The 15189-nt window shown below is 33.5% G+C and overlaps 1 protein-coding gene across 3 annotated transcripts; it reads right to left on the bottom strand.

The window, feature by feature from the left end:
* Window positions 1-2790: 2790 nt before the first annotated feature.
* Window positions 2791-9970, bottom strand: LOC129885946 (auxin response factor 1). 3 transcript variants are annotated; one of them, XM_055960437.1, is made up of 15 exons: window positions 9662-9970; window positions 8910-9052; window positions 8257-8375; window positions 7915-8010; window positions 7773-7829; window positions 7505-7657; window positions 7317-7401; window positions 6793-6883; window positions 6533-6697; window positions 5975-6094; window positions 5773-5848; window positions 5047-5212; window positions 4513-4967; window positions 3965-4155; window positions 2791-3432 (listed from the first exon to the last, which is right to left on the bottom strand). In XM_055960437.1, exons 2-15 carry the CDS (start codon window positions 8953-8955, stop codon window positions 3282-3284), a joined length of 1971 nt encoding a protein of 656 aa, XP_055816412.1. In that variant the 5' UTR covers window positions 8956-9052; window positions 9662-9970; the 3' UTR covers window positions 2791-3281. The 3 variants fall into 3 exon arrangements, with proteins under 3 accessions (XP_055816412.1, XP_055816415.1, XP_055816414.1); XM_055960440.1 differs by having other exon boundaries at window positions 8910-9009; window positions 9662-9952; XM_055960439.1 differs by lacking the exon at window positions 9662-9970 and having other exon boundaries at window positions 8910-9075.
* Between the last annotated feature and the right edge of the window lie 5219 nt (window positions 9971-15189).

The following is a 15189-nucleotide window of genomic DNA, read 5'->3' on the forward strand; positions in this document are numbered from 1 at the left end:
TTTTTTTTACAAAAATTAATGCACTATTCTTTTCATTTGTTGGTTATTATTTTGATGGACATTTATTTATGTCAATTTCTCAATAAATAATAATTATGGATCAAGGTTATCAAAAAGGCCCATTCTTTGTGGACTGAGGTTGCATTGTATGGCCCAAATTCAATCATGGGCTCAACTGTTCAAGTATAAGGCCTAAGTTGTATTTTTTGAGATTTTGAGCAGGGCAGATCAAGAGCGTCATTATGAGTTCACGTGAATTTAATAGTTTTTATATACACTATGTATATGTATTAGCAAATCTATTAAATATTTTTAAATATTTGTCTCTTAATCCAGATACTATTATATATTAACTTGAAATTGCTATAGAAAACTCATAAACTCCAAATTGTGGATTCACCTCTAGTTCTAAAGGGTAAGGCATAAAGCATAAATTGTTTATCCGTGAAATTATATTTAGAATCATGTTAAAAAGGCTTTCTAGCTAGTAGCTATAATTCGTTATTCTAAGAATATAATTATTAAAGGATGGGAATTGTAAAGTTAGTTGCTTACTTGAACTTTCAAGATTTTACATAGTTTGATTCTCACCTTATAAGTTTTTCTCCCAATAAAAAAGAATTAATTAGACAATAATAACAACATATCCAATGAAGTTCCACTAAATGGGTCTGGAGAGGGTAGAGTCTACTCGTTGAGGTAGAGAGGTTGTTTCCAAAATACCCTCAATTCAAGTGCATCAAACTCAAGTAAAGGAAGAGGAAAACAATGGAGAAAGGAATGCAGATTGCATTGCACAATCGACAAAAGAAGCAATAACAGCAACAAAATAATGTGGGGAGTGAAACGCAATAAACAACATATGGTAGATAATAAGAACAAGAATTACAAGTGTATGACTAGTACTACGACATGCACTATCAAGTATAAACCCTCACAAGGAAAAACAACACTTTACCCCTACTTACCTTCTATCCTAATACGCGACATTCACTTTTTTCTATCTATAGTCTTGTCCTCGATAATATGAAGTTGTGTCATGTCTTGTATAATCACCTCTCCCCAATACTTCTTTCGTCTACCTCTACCCTTCCTCATACTCCCCATAATCAACCTCTCGCACTTTCTCACTGGGGCACTATGCACCTTCTCTTCACATGCCCAAATCATCTCAGTCTCGTTTCCTTCATCTTATCCACCATAGAGGTCACTCTCACTTTCTCCCGGATAACCTCATTCCTAATCTTGTTGTTCTTAGTGTGCCCTTAATCCATCTCAATATTCTCATCTTCGCAACATGTCTTTTCTGAACATGTGAGTTCTTGACTGGCCAACACTCCACTCCATACAACAAGAACGGTCTAACCACCAATCTGGAGAACTTACCTATAAGTTTAGGTGGTACTTTCTTATCACACAAGGCTCCAGAGGCAAGCCTTCATTTCATCCATGCCACCCCAATGCAATGTGTGACATCATTGTCGATATCCCCACTTCTTTAGATTACAGACCCAAGATACTTAAAACTTTATCTCTTAGGAATAGTCTTAGTGGCAAGCCTCACTTCCACGTCTGTTTCATTCAACGCAACATTGAATTTGCACTCCAAATATTTTGTTTGATCCTACTCAACCTGAACCCTTTAGACTTCAAAATTTGTTTGCACACCTCCATCCTCGCATTAACTCTATTACGTATCTCATCAATTAATATCATATCGTCCATAAATTACAGACACCATGGGACCTTCCCCTGTATATACCGCTTCAACTCATCTATCACCAAGACAAATAGAAAAGGACTAAGAACTTATTTCTGGTGTAGTTCCATCTCAATATAAAAATAAGAATTAAATAGAAATAGAAATAAAAGAAAAGAAAAAAATTATTGTCAAAGAAATTTATGTTTACTAAGACCTCAAAACTTTATGCCCATTACATGTAAACAAATGGAATTATGACAATAAATCGACGTGACTTATAAAAAGAAATTCTATGTGCCACTTAACTTGATCACACCATATGTCATCCCTTTAGTTCTCTTCCTTTCTCTATCACATTCTCCACGCTCCAAAATATATTAATAAAATCATATATTGACGCGGAAACCATAAAAAACCTTTGACTATAGAACCTTAATGGCATAATTCCTTTTAGAATAGTATTTTGTCAAAATTGCTACTTCCTCCATCTTTATTTTTCATATATGTAATTTGACATAAAATTTAATAAAGAAATTTATATTCTAATATTTTGAAACGTGTAATTATAAATATGTGATGAAAGGTGTTATTTTTCTTTGAATAATTATTTGTATTGTGTGAAATGTGAATCATTGATTGCTTTATTAGTGAAGTGCACAAACCGGAGCCGACATCTAGTCTTACTTGTTTACTTCTCTTAGGAAGTTGCAGGGTTGGTGAGATGTGACTTGTAATACCCTTTATTCTCTGAATATTTCCTATAACCTTCTTCTATACTCTATTTTTTTTACAAAAATCCTCATTTCATGACTCTTCTGTTTTTGTCAACCATGTGCTAAACGATATCCTATTACCAATTAGTCAATGTTCAGTTACTGCATTTTTTTCGCTAATATATGTGTCAAGAATATTTGACCATGATCCATTCAACTAAATATGTAGAACCGCCTTGTGTAAAGTAGAAGAGAGACATTGCTTTATATATTAATTAATATTGTCCCATGAATGAATACTTTTGAATAAATAATACTCCTATTATCATGAAAAAGATACCTCAATACAAATGATAATTTATCAGAGCCAGAATGTAATTGCAAAGGCTATTTTTTTAATAATATATACAGAAACCATCTTTGTCATAACATGACTTTATATTTAAACAAAAAGGCATAAAAAAGATAAAGAAATGCAACAGAAAGTAAGACCAAGTATCTCTCCACATCTCCCATTAGAGATGGGTGCAGACAAACTTTTCCTGTCTATCTGAGGTCCAAACAAGCAAAGCATCATAAGATTCCCCTTTTCTTGGCGAAATCATAACAATAAGATAATACTAGGATGGAGAATCCTATCTGTTATGGCAACACTCTCCTCAGAAAATACATAAAAAATGAAAAGCCGATCTCTTTTTGTCTTGCCAGCCAGCATCCATAACTGACCACCCATGCCAGTATGGGCTAATTGTCACGCACACCATTACTTACATTCCCCAAAATAAACCAAAACTATTGACTCATGTCAGATCCATCTTTCCCCACTCCTCTACACATTATGGGTATCAAGTAGCTGGACCCACTCCCTATGCTTTCTCCTCGTTGCTAAGAGTTACAGCATCTGAAACTGGTTTGCCTGGTTTCAAGTCGTCAACAGGAAGTTTGATCTTTGGTGAAAGTCTTTTGGCTTCCTCAGCTGTATAGACGTAAATTTTTCTAACCATGCTGCAGAATTCACTGTACCACATTTCCATTACACCAAAAGAATTGAAGTCAGTAGGACATAAGAAACTATATCTCGTCTAACTACTTCATAATACAACTAATTCAAGAACAGAAGGCCATTATCGTTCTCTTTACTGAGAGGAAATGATGTTTCTGAAAAAGATATTAACACGGAAACTACTGTATAGTTTTCAATCATCATTGTCAAAGTCTCTATGACAGCCTGACTTGTCATTGGACAAATTACTGATTAAATTAACCAATTCTAAGAATTTGCTGGAGAAGACACAACAGAATCACAAAAACTACACTCCAACAATCATTTTCTGTAATCCAACTGTGTAAAAAGTAATTTTAAGAAGCATGGAAGTATATCTGTGGATTGAAATATGAAATAAAACTGATGCTACTGATTATTGTCTATGATCCACATTACTCGAAAAATACAAGTAGCTATCTCTATGCAAGGAAGATTGAATATTTAAGCACAAAATAGTAATGCAAAATAGAACAATGAAAACATAACTAAGGTTGTCAGACTTACTGCCATGGATCATCTCCAACCATCATCATGTCGTCCTCATCATCTGTGTAGACTACCTGCCATTTCTTGGTTGATCCACGAAGTTCACCTTCAATCTCGAACATCTCCTCCAATTTCTTAAGTAGATCTTTGTAACTATCTAATCTTGTGAGATCAACTGCCCTCCCAACTGCCTTCCCTTGCATATGCACCTAAGAAGAATACCAAGAACCTCAACTCAAACAATGAACTCCAATTAGGCACAACAAGAACACCACAAAACAGATCTACTTCTTCACCAGAAAGGCAATAAGTGATGCAATTGTAGTAGGCTTATACAGGAGAAATCTATATACACCAAATTCCTTTAGTTTTTTTGTTGTTTTTTTTAATTAAGGAATACACCAAATTCCTTTTAAACTCCAGCTAGGAGATAGCTATTGGGTTAACATTGATCTCTATGTATTGACATTACAAATTCACTACATTGAAAAAATACCATCCAGATAATCATTTACTTGTGAAAGAAAGAATTCCGAACAGAACACAATAGACCAAGGTTAGAGTACCTTAGTGCAACTCCGGATTTGTTTGCTTTGAGACTCGTGGGTAGACCTCAGAGATGACTTTTCAGGCTCACAACTTACTGAAGGAATTGGATGTGATGGTTCTGAGTTTTGGTCAGAATCAACAAATAAAGATGGAGCTGGCTGATCCTCCATTACAGCACTTGGCATAGCAACCGATGAAGTTTCATCTATGGTTGGGCGATGTAACTCAATTCCGAATAACCTACATCCATTAGCAGGTCTCTTTTCACTAGCAGGTGCAACAGACTCTGTACATGTCTCCGATTGACCTGACCAGTACATCGTTTTGGTAGAAAGAGGCATGGAACCATTCTCACCATAACCCAGGCCTTTTGCAGCAGAAGAAAGTTTGGGTGAAGGGTAGAGATCTCGCCCACGAGACGGATCACAATACGAGAACGATGAGGGAGAATCTACAGGAGACTTCCACATTCCTACAAAATGAGAGTTGCCAATGAGAATGTGTGTACATTAGAAGTAAAAATGATACAGCACATGAGAAAGATTCCAGACCTAAAGCAGAAGGTTCTTGCACTGGTGACGGTAAAACTGACGGTCGAGCACGCTTATTTCTTTGAGGAGGCTGGGTGTTTGTAGGTGTTGCTGTGACAAGCGGTTCCATATCCCATGGAGAAACCCTATCTGGACGCAAAATTGACGATGGTTCGTCCCAGTGAACCTGAACAGGTCAAATGCACAAAGTAGGTTTATTAGCTATTGTCTATAGGATAATGTGGAAGCAAAAGCCTCAGTAACGGTCGGACGATAGTAAAAAGTCATAGCAAAATCATGGATACTAATAGGAATTCAACCATTATGGCAAGGAAAAGTTTAATTCAAAGGGAGAAGAAGAGGCAAAAATTGGAACAGAAAGAAAATGGGAAGGAAGGTAAAAATATGGTTACAGCAACACATGACAACTCTACTTGCAAAATTCTATAATCCTAGTCAACTACATTGTAGTAATATCTAAGTAGATATCACAGAACACAATGACATCATGTGAAGAGCACCAAATACTTAAAAACTAAACAGATTGCTCCCCTTTCTATCTAGGGCACATAAAGAAAAACATAAAATGTTGTCTAATGGGCAACAGTACAAAACAGAGTGGATTGAGGTGAGTAAATTTTACGACCTCTAAACAGCATCCAACGACAAAAACAAGACCTCGGAGGCCTAAGATGATCATTAACAGCAAGCTTGAATGGTCACTCATACAAATTTAAAAAAAAGTACCTTCAAGGATCTCCATTCAGAATCAGGCCATCTAGATGATGGGTTATCACCTACACCAACAATTGTTCCACTAAACCTATAAAACAGACAAAGTAGCCAAGGGTTAATTGAGTTTTAGCCCCTTATATTCCTTTTAAGCAATTTGAGCTGAATGTAATACAGATTTCCAAGACCTGAAAGTTATTATATTCTGAAGCTTTACCTTCTTTCTGGAACTTCCTCGCCCTCAAATCTCATCTTAAACCTCATCCCAACAGAAAGCTTGTGATTTCGTGCTTCAAGATATTTATTCACACTGACAATGAATTCTGACTGACTAGTCCTGGAAATCAGCAGTTTTAGTACAGTTATATCCACATGGCAAGTGAAATAATCTAGATACTGGCAAGACAATAAGACCAAGTATCAAAACATGCATACAGAAACAGGAAAAAATGGATGCTGCTACTCAAGTCCCTTAAAATAAAATCAATCACTACTAGTGCTAGCTAATATTATATAAACCTGCAAAATAAGAAATTCAAATTTCTTATACCACAGAGCTTGTATGCAAGAATTAAAAGAGATGGAACTAGAGAAACTTAATGCTCACAGTACAAATAATTACTTCATGTAAATTTTGTTGTTTGCCAATCTCAATGAAATCAGACTAGCATCACCGTTGGTAGAACAGGAACCCAACAATATTGACAAGCACAGAGAGGAAGCTTCATCCTATAAAATAGAGATAAATTCCCAAGATGGAAAGGGAGAGAACTACCTAGGCTTATAGAACACCGAGAAGAGGGTCCCAGTGGAGATGGCATGAGACGCAGTTGCAAGAACCCCCACATGCATACTGTGACTTGAAATCACAGAAGATGGCATATTATTTAGCTGTCTCATGAGTCTCCTAACACCAACTCGAAGCTCCCCATTTTCTCCCCTGCAGAGATCAATGAAATGATACAAGGTTATGAAGGAGAATTTTTATAAACACTTCCAGTAAAATATGGCTGGATATGTTACTCATAAACTTGCCTCAGAAAGATGAAAGCATCTCCAGCAACCAATTTCTTTGCACTGACAAAAACACTCCACCCAGTTGTGAGCAAGTGGCGCCTAGGTTGACCTGAACGTGAAGTCAACATTTACTATGAGAACTAACAAAAGATTATACGTAATGAAGAAAGAATCTGTATGCCATAACCATAGGTTTTGCACTACAACATGACAAAACATGAGTTATACAATACAGGTCTTGCATCTGTTTTGAGATATATGCAGCACAAAAAAGCTAAAGGCCTATTTCCCGACAGAAATATCCAAGCAAAAAAGGGATCTCTCGCCTGATGTCTACTAATTAGGACTGACCAACACAAAAAGAGTCAAGTCTCCCACTCAGACACCACACCCTAATAGAAGTGTCACCAACTGGATTGAAAGTAGTTGTTCTCCTCCCCCCCCCCCTCCTCTACAAACAACTCTACTGACCCAATTCAACAATAACTTTAATCTGAATATCCAGGTTATACCAACCACAGAAAAAAAAATTGATATATAACCTCGAAAAATGTGGCGAAAGTGCCATTCATTGCCATGTAGATCACTAGCTACCAATTCCTGCCACGGTGGTTGTTGCGACATATCCTGAATATGTAGAAAAAATTAATGAGAAGAATAAATGGATAGGAGTAGAGGAGTTCAGAAGGGTGAATCCAAGACAAGACATAATTATGAAATACAAGCTTACCAGTTGAGGCAAACATTCATCTGCATGCCTTCGGAGAACAGAAAAACCACCATGAGTGCTAGTATCAGATGCAGTAAGAGTCTTGCAAAACGAATGGACAGTGCACTTTTGAGGTTCAGGGGGAGGAGGATCAGGGCTTGTGATCTCGTCTTGCTAAATCCACAGAAGACAAAAGGAGAATGGAGGATGTTAACGAAACAAAAATATGTTTTGGAAGTGTCATATTATTAAAATAAAGAACCTTGAAGATTTAAAGGGCGGCACTCACATCATGTTCAGGAAGCAGAGTTAACTGTGCATACACCTCATCTGTCTCTGACTCGGCCTACAATTAAAAATGGTACTTATAAGTTATAACCATAATTCAACTATAGGAAGGGTGAATTCTTTAAACAAAAAAACATATTTACCCGAAGTTGAACATTCATCACTTTGCATAAAATTTTAGCTGGCAAATTGAAAGAAGGAAGATGTTGGTCTGCTCCCTGGTGTGTCGATGCTTCAAGCTGGAAACAGATTGCAACCATATAGAATCATAATGTGAGAGAGAAAGAGAGAGAAAAGAACTATTAGATATCACATCTTAGTTTGATAAAACTGTTGTAGAAAATGCAACAAAAAATACAGTATGAAACATCACACTATGATTGAGGTTTTATATATCTTCCACATTTGCACGAGAAAATTAAAAAGTGCACATAAGACCTAAAAAGATAAAAGAGGAGGGAAGAAAAATGTAAATTAAAAGATACCTGTTCCATGTGACCCTGTGGGAAATAATAAACTCTTTCCCCTTCACGAGGAACTGTTATGAGAGGTCCAGCACAGGCATGCCAGAGTTCCTTGTATAATGCATCATTTGTAGAAGCCCCTACAGAAATATCAAACAATTGTTATTTTTCACTTTTACAAGTAACACATTAGACTACGCAGTGCAATAGCACAAGAATTGGCCTACTAGCATACAAATGACAGAGAAGTGCAATAGATGTCAATGTATTAAGGAAGACACACATAGGACAGTGTTATGTGCATATTATAAATACATGACTAATCAAAATGACCAAATGAAAAAAAACTCATATGAAGCAAACCCGAGTGAGGATTAATTCAATAGAACTTGCATATAATGGGTTCATGTCAGATGAGAAAGATAAATAGGAACAAGGAGAACCAACACAGTGAGAGATCCGAACAAAAGCAAATAATGGACAAAAGAGAGCATTTACAGCCTACAGGTAGCAGCTTATCAGCTTGATGAGTTCATTGATCCACAATAGGTACATCACACAGTACATGAACTTGGAAAATAAGTGAGCAATATCTATACTTAAGCATAAACTGCTAATTATTATAGATTATAAACATAAAAAGTATTGGAATTGAAAGAGGAAATAACTTAAACCTGGATGAGCACCGCTACCGAAGTGATTTGCCGCAAGGTGTGCCATAAGAAATTCAATTTGAAGTCACCAACCCTTTAGTGATTATCTGTCTTCAGAAGACTATACCTCTCAATGAATTCCCGGCAAAATTAATTAGATCCAACTGACAAAACCCACGAGAATCAGAATACGCCAAGTAATAGTGAACAAATGCAGATGTGAACTCTAAAAAGCGTCAAAATGTTTCACTGTTCTTTGCTCTTCTGCAACAAATCTCTCCAAAAGCACAAAATTAATTACCCCCTCTCAAATAATCTGCATAACTTAAAAAATTGAGCACAAACGCCTGCCATGTAGTATATTCTCTAGCCCCTTTTACAGTAAAAAGTGAGAGCACCCAAATTGAAAAATACAAAGGCATAACTTAAAGCCTTAATTAGATCGCAAAATGGAGATTCTAGAGCTCAACACAAATGAAGACTGACATAGAAAGCACACATCAACTGCTTATAAAGGGGAAAAGATGAAAAAAAATCAAACAAGTTGTACTCAAAAACATGGAAACCAATTACAGATCGAAACACTTAAAGACAACTCCGAGATCTAACCCAAACTCTGGCAGCTAATATTTATATATCCATAGAGAAACCACCTACCATATGGAAATTCAAAGGTTTCTATATATAACAGCAATGATTTTTTCAATGTAAAACAAGAAGAAATGCATCAAAAATGGAACAAAATCAGAATTCAAAGCAGACCAAAAGATTACCTTAAGTATTCACCCGGATTTCGCTATTTCTCACCAAAAATACATTCATTTCCATGTACAACAACACACAATCGAAAAAACTTCAGAAAATTATCTAAACTCTGTCATAGCAGAAAGCTCGAAGATTAAATTGATCGATTAACTGAATAACAAGAGAGGTGAAATTAGGGTTTTCTCTTCTTCACAGAGAAGAAAGAGGAGAGAGTAAAGCTATGGAGGAAGAGAGAGAAAATGGTGATGGTGTTTGCCTGGTTGAAGCCGACAGTACTCCTTTTGTTTCTCTCTCTACAAATATTCATGTATCTCTATATGTATACACATTTATTTTTTTCTTTATTTACAAATTTCTTTTTCCTTTTTTCTTTTTGGGTTTATATGTTGGACTGTGTGGAGCAATGGTGTCAACTGTCAAGCAAGTAGACTTTGAACACCCAAATACACATTGGACTTGGAGATTACACATATAAATCCAAAATAATTACAGAAACACAGATTTAATAATTAATTTTTACATTAATAATAAACTCCACAATAAAGAATAATATGATTGTGTATTATTAGTGTAATTTTTAGATTATAAATTTATTGTACATTTGTTATCTATCGAATATAGATCGATGATAATTACAAATAAATATAACTAAGCTAGTGAATTTCTTTACCCAATCTTTTTAGATAACTGGCTAAAAATATAAAAAATCCCTATTTTTAAAATAATATTCGAATAGATTTTTCATTTATTTTAATTAGTTAATTAGAGGTTTATTTTTATACTCCTAACATAATAATATTAAATAATTCTACACATTAAAATATATACGTGTGAAAATAAATCTTAGAGTTTTTGAGCCTGGTAATAAATAATTAAAGTATGTGCATCGATAGTGCGAGTTCAAATTTTGTATTTTATCTTTTAAAATTAATAAAATATGTATAAATTATTAATTTAGAAATAAAAACATAAAATAATTTAAAATACGAACTCATAAGCTTCAGTCTCATTTACTCCACTTCAAATGTAGGTTAAAGGTAATATTTTTTAAAAACAAAAAAAATAGCTTTAAATAAAAATCATATATAACACAATAAAATCGATAATAAGATATTTATTTAATGAATTTTTAACTACATTAGATTGAAAATTTATTTGATTGGGTATTGATAAATGTATAAATGAAGTCAAAATAGTGGATTCATTTGTACTCATAATTAGATCCGATCGGGGGGGGGGGGTAGAGGGAGAATAATAATAGAGGGGAGAGTAAGTAAATAAATAAATAAATGTAATTAAATAAAGAAGGAACAGAGAAGAAAAGCGTGCCCCGAAACGCCAACAGGTTTCCCGTCCAGTGTCCACGCGCGTTAAAGCTAACTCTATCGGGAATTGGAAGAATTTTCTTTTTTCATTACTACACTTATTAGTATTGCTTTAATTAATTAAATTAAACTAAAGAGATAGGAACTGCTTTTAATTGTTTATTTAATTGCTTATTGCGTGGGTGTGTTTCATTATTGATGATGACTGAGTGGGATTTTGACATTATTGTCCATATATTTTGTGCTTTAATGACATTTTTTTTTGTTTCTTATTTGTGTTTGGAGTTTATATTGGAGCCCCAATTAAATTCACATTGCTCTCATTCAAAAGTAATACTATCAATAACATTCACTCCATATATTGGCCTCGAACTCGAAACCTCTGATTAAAGATGGAACAATATCATTAATGCACTACAACTTATGTTGGTATTTAATGACATCTCACTCCCCTCCAACAATATTTGTCCACTTTCGATTTTGCACACTTATTAAGAAATCATAAGTAGAAGGATGATTTTACCGTATAATTCTTTGAATATACTCCCTCTATTCCATATTAACTAAACCTCTAGAGTTTTTTTCATTGTTCAAAATAGTTGAATTATTAAAAGTTCAAGAGAAATGTTTGAAATTTTTTTAACATTTACCCTTTCCATTAATAAAGTTTTATAATTTTCTAGAAGCTAAACTACACTACTTACAAAGTTATACTCCAATAAATAACTTGTTGTATTCATGATTTCACATTTAATCTTCGTTATGAGGTTGATTAAACAAAAGGGTAATAGAGAAAAATATGGTTCAAATTTTGTCCTTGAATGCTTTTTTAATATATGTGCATTACCTTAAAAATTCAACTAATATAAAATAGAGGAAGTAATAAATATAATGTCTTGAAAAATGTAATAGAAAAATGGCTATGATTAATGAGTGTAGATTAGGAATTAAGTGTAAAATTGTCTCTTAATTTCATAAAATTGATGAGTATTGTTAGACATCTCAAAATAATATAGTGGACAAATAACGATGAACGGAGAGAGTATGAGATTTATGTTGGGTTTAATTGATAGGTTGAATAGGAAATGGAGGGAAAAAGAAGTGGAGGGAAAAATGAGTTGTTCCCTCTTGCTTTATAAAATAAGCATTTGTCCCACATAGGTGGTGGAAAGAAAATGTCTCCTACTTAAAAGTAAAAGCACTCATTCATGTTGCTACAGGGTCAAGAAAAGGGTCTCTACTCGCGCTGTCATCGTCGCTCAGCTCGAATTCGGATTTGGTCAAATGACTTGATTGATAATCTTTTTGGACCAAATTTCTTTTAATTGTAATTGATTATTATTTAATTAATTAATTAATTAAAAATCTTGACCCATGACCCGACCCGTTTCTTTCTTTCCCGGATTAATTTAAAATATTTCCTTCTGAAATGTTGCAACTTTTCAACCTTTTCTAAAAAGTTGCAAACATTTTCCCAACAGGCAGAATTTTTCGAAAGGTTGCAACCTTTTCTGAAAAGTTGCAAACAGGCTATATATTTCTGCTGATTTTCAGAATGTTCCTTACGAAAAAAATTTGACAATCATCTTTTTCTTCTTTTCTGCACTTCTTAAAAAAAATCGTGTGCCATATATTGCCTTTGAGTAGTTTGCAGACACCTTAATTTGTTGTACCGCTATTTTTGTGAGTAAAATCGTTCTATCCTGAGAGGAAAGATTCCAAAAAACCTCGGGTACATTGACGGGATAATTTCCTTAAGGACACACTGTGCATTTAGTGGGCTCGATTTTTGTTCTTACATAATTTTTCAGATACTGTTCTTATTTTCAGTTTCTGTCCAGTTTCTGTCTTTTATTTTTAAAAATTATTGTTATTATTTCAACGTTTTACAATACAGATTACTAACAATTTCATCGCCTACAGCCCATCCCTTTTGATTTAATCTACAACCGAGCAAGATTTGTAAATGTATCTATTATGAAACCAAGGGAAAATAAGTCTACTCCAGTAATTGGGCAAAGGTATAAATCACATACTACTCCCTCCGTTCCTTTTTACTTGATAAATTTTGACTTGACACATCTATTAAAAAATTAATTATTGATATAGTGAGTTTACCATTTTATCTTTATTAATCACTAAAGTCATAATTCAAATTCCAAAATAGTTTGATACTCTAAGTCTATAGATGGATTGATCATTTAAGATTTCAAGAAATTCTACATATTCAAAAGATATTAACTCTTTCAAAAAAAAAGGGCAGTCTGGTAAAGTTGCTGCCATGTGACCAGGAGGTCACGGGTTCAAGCCTTGGAAACAGCCTCTGGCAGAAATGCAAGATAAGGCTGCGTACAACAGACCCTTGTGGTCGGGCCCTTCCCCGGACCCTGCGCATAGCGGGAGCTTAAGTGCACCGGGCTGCCCTTTTTTTTATTTATTAACTCTTTCAATAAATCGAGGGTGTAATAGGTAAAAAAAAAATTATACTTTCTTGATTTATCAAATTTGACAGATAAAAAGAAAAATCAAAAATTTTGACAAGTAAAAAAGAACAGAGGAATTAATACATTCGTATTTTGATTTTGAAATTTCAAAACTCATTATTTGAACATTTAAAATGTATCTTCTTATTGAAGATCATTTTTATCGTTATTAAGGAGTATGTAGGTATGCATGTTGCGTACATTTTTCTGGGGCAAAGATATATCGCTTCAAATGGTGTGATCGGCACCATTTTATATATATATATATATATATATTAAATACATAAAAATGACATTACTCGATAAAATAGATTAGATAAATATAAGCGAAGCATTTAAAATATTATGTGATGTTGGTAATTTGAATCGTTCTCTGCACTTTAATTAGTTTTTTAAAATTGATTTAACGTTTATTCTGAAAAAATATTAAAGTAAATTAGATTCAAATCTATGTACTATTCATCTAATAAGGTGAAAGTGATCTACTAAAACGGCATTTATTATTCGTATGTATGTTGATATTTCTATGGGCAAAAGCATGTCGGTTCAAGCGATGTGATTCGATAGTATTATTTTATGTATATATTAAAATAACTAGATAAATATAAGCGAAGCATTTCAATTACCATGTTGTGTCAGTAGTTTGAATCACTCTCCGCACTTAACTAAATTTATAAAATTAATTTAGCGTTTATTCTGAAAAAATATTGAAGCAGATTAGGTTCAATACTACGTACTACTCATTTAATAAGGTGAAAATAATCCACTAAAATAACATTTATTATTTGTGTGCATGTTGTGTTAATTTCTCTGAAAGTATGTCGATTAAGGTGGTATGATTCGACAACCATTTTACATATATATTAAATACCAAAAAATGACATCAATCAACAAAACAAACTGAGATAAATATAAGTGATGTGTTTTATCATGTGATGTCGGCGGTTTGAATCGCTATCCACATTTTAATTAATTTTTAAAAAATAATTTTATATTTATTCTGAAAAAAATATTAAAGCAAATTAGGTTCAAACATATGTATTACTCATCTAATAAAGTGAAAGTAATTCAGTAAGACAACGTTTATTGTTTGTATGCATGTTGTGTTCATCTCTCTGGGCAATGACATGTCAGTTTAAGCCAAGTGATTTGACATTGTTTTATGTACACATTAAATACAAAAATGACATTACTCGATAAAATAATTTAGATAAATATAAGAAAAACGTTTCAGTTATCACGTGATGTCGATGATTTGAATCACTCTCCGCTCTTTAATTAGTTTTAAAAATTAATTTAGCGTTTATTCTAAAAATAATAATTAAAGCAAATTAGGTTCAAGCTTACTTACTACTCATCTAATAAGGTGAAAGTGATTTACTAAACCGACATTTGTTGTTCGTACGTATGTTGTGTACATTTCTATGGGTGAGGGCATGTCGGTTCAAGCGGTGTGATTCGATATTATTTTATGTATATATTAAATATAAAAAGATGACATTAGTCGATAAAATAACTTAGATAAATATATGTGAAACACTTCAATTACCATGTGATGTCAATGGTTTGAACCCCACTTAGAATAATAAAATAGATGGTATTTATTGAGAAGTGCAAAATCACTATTTACATTTTAATAAATTCATAAAATTGATTTAGCATTTATTCTGAAAAAATAATAAAGCAAACTAGGTTCAAATTTATGTACTACTCATCTAATAAGGTGAA

The sequence above is a fragment of the Solanum dulcamara genome, chromosome 4 (genome assembly GCF_947179165.1).
Source record: "Solanum dulcamara chromosome 4, daSolDulc1.2, whole genome shotgun sequence".
NCBI classification, from domain to species: Eukaryota; Viridiplantae; Streptophyta; class Magnoliopsida; order Solanales; family Solanaceae; genus Solanum; species Solanum dulcamara.

What these genes read in the sequence shown, in the direction of transcription:
- LOC129885946 (XM_055960437.1), bottom strand. Translation starts at nt 8,955, where the DNA reads ATGGCACACCTTGCGGCAAATCACTTCGGTAGCGGTGCTCATCCAG. An exon ending in CGGTAGCGGTGCTCATCCAG is followed by an intron (nt 8,376 to 8,909) that starts GTTTAAGTTATT and finishes ATATTTCTGTAG; the next exon opens with GGGCTTCTACAAATGATGCA. An exon ending in AAATCCGGAGTTGCACTAAG is followed by an intron (nt 4,156 to 4,512) that starts GTACTCTAACCT and finishes TATTCTTCTTAG; the next exon opens with GTGCATATGCAAGGGAAGGC.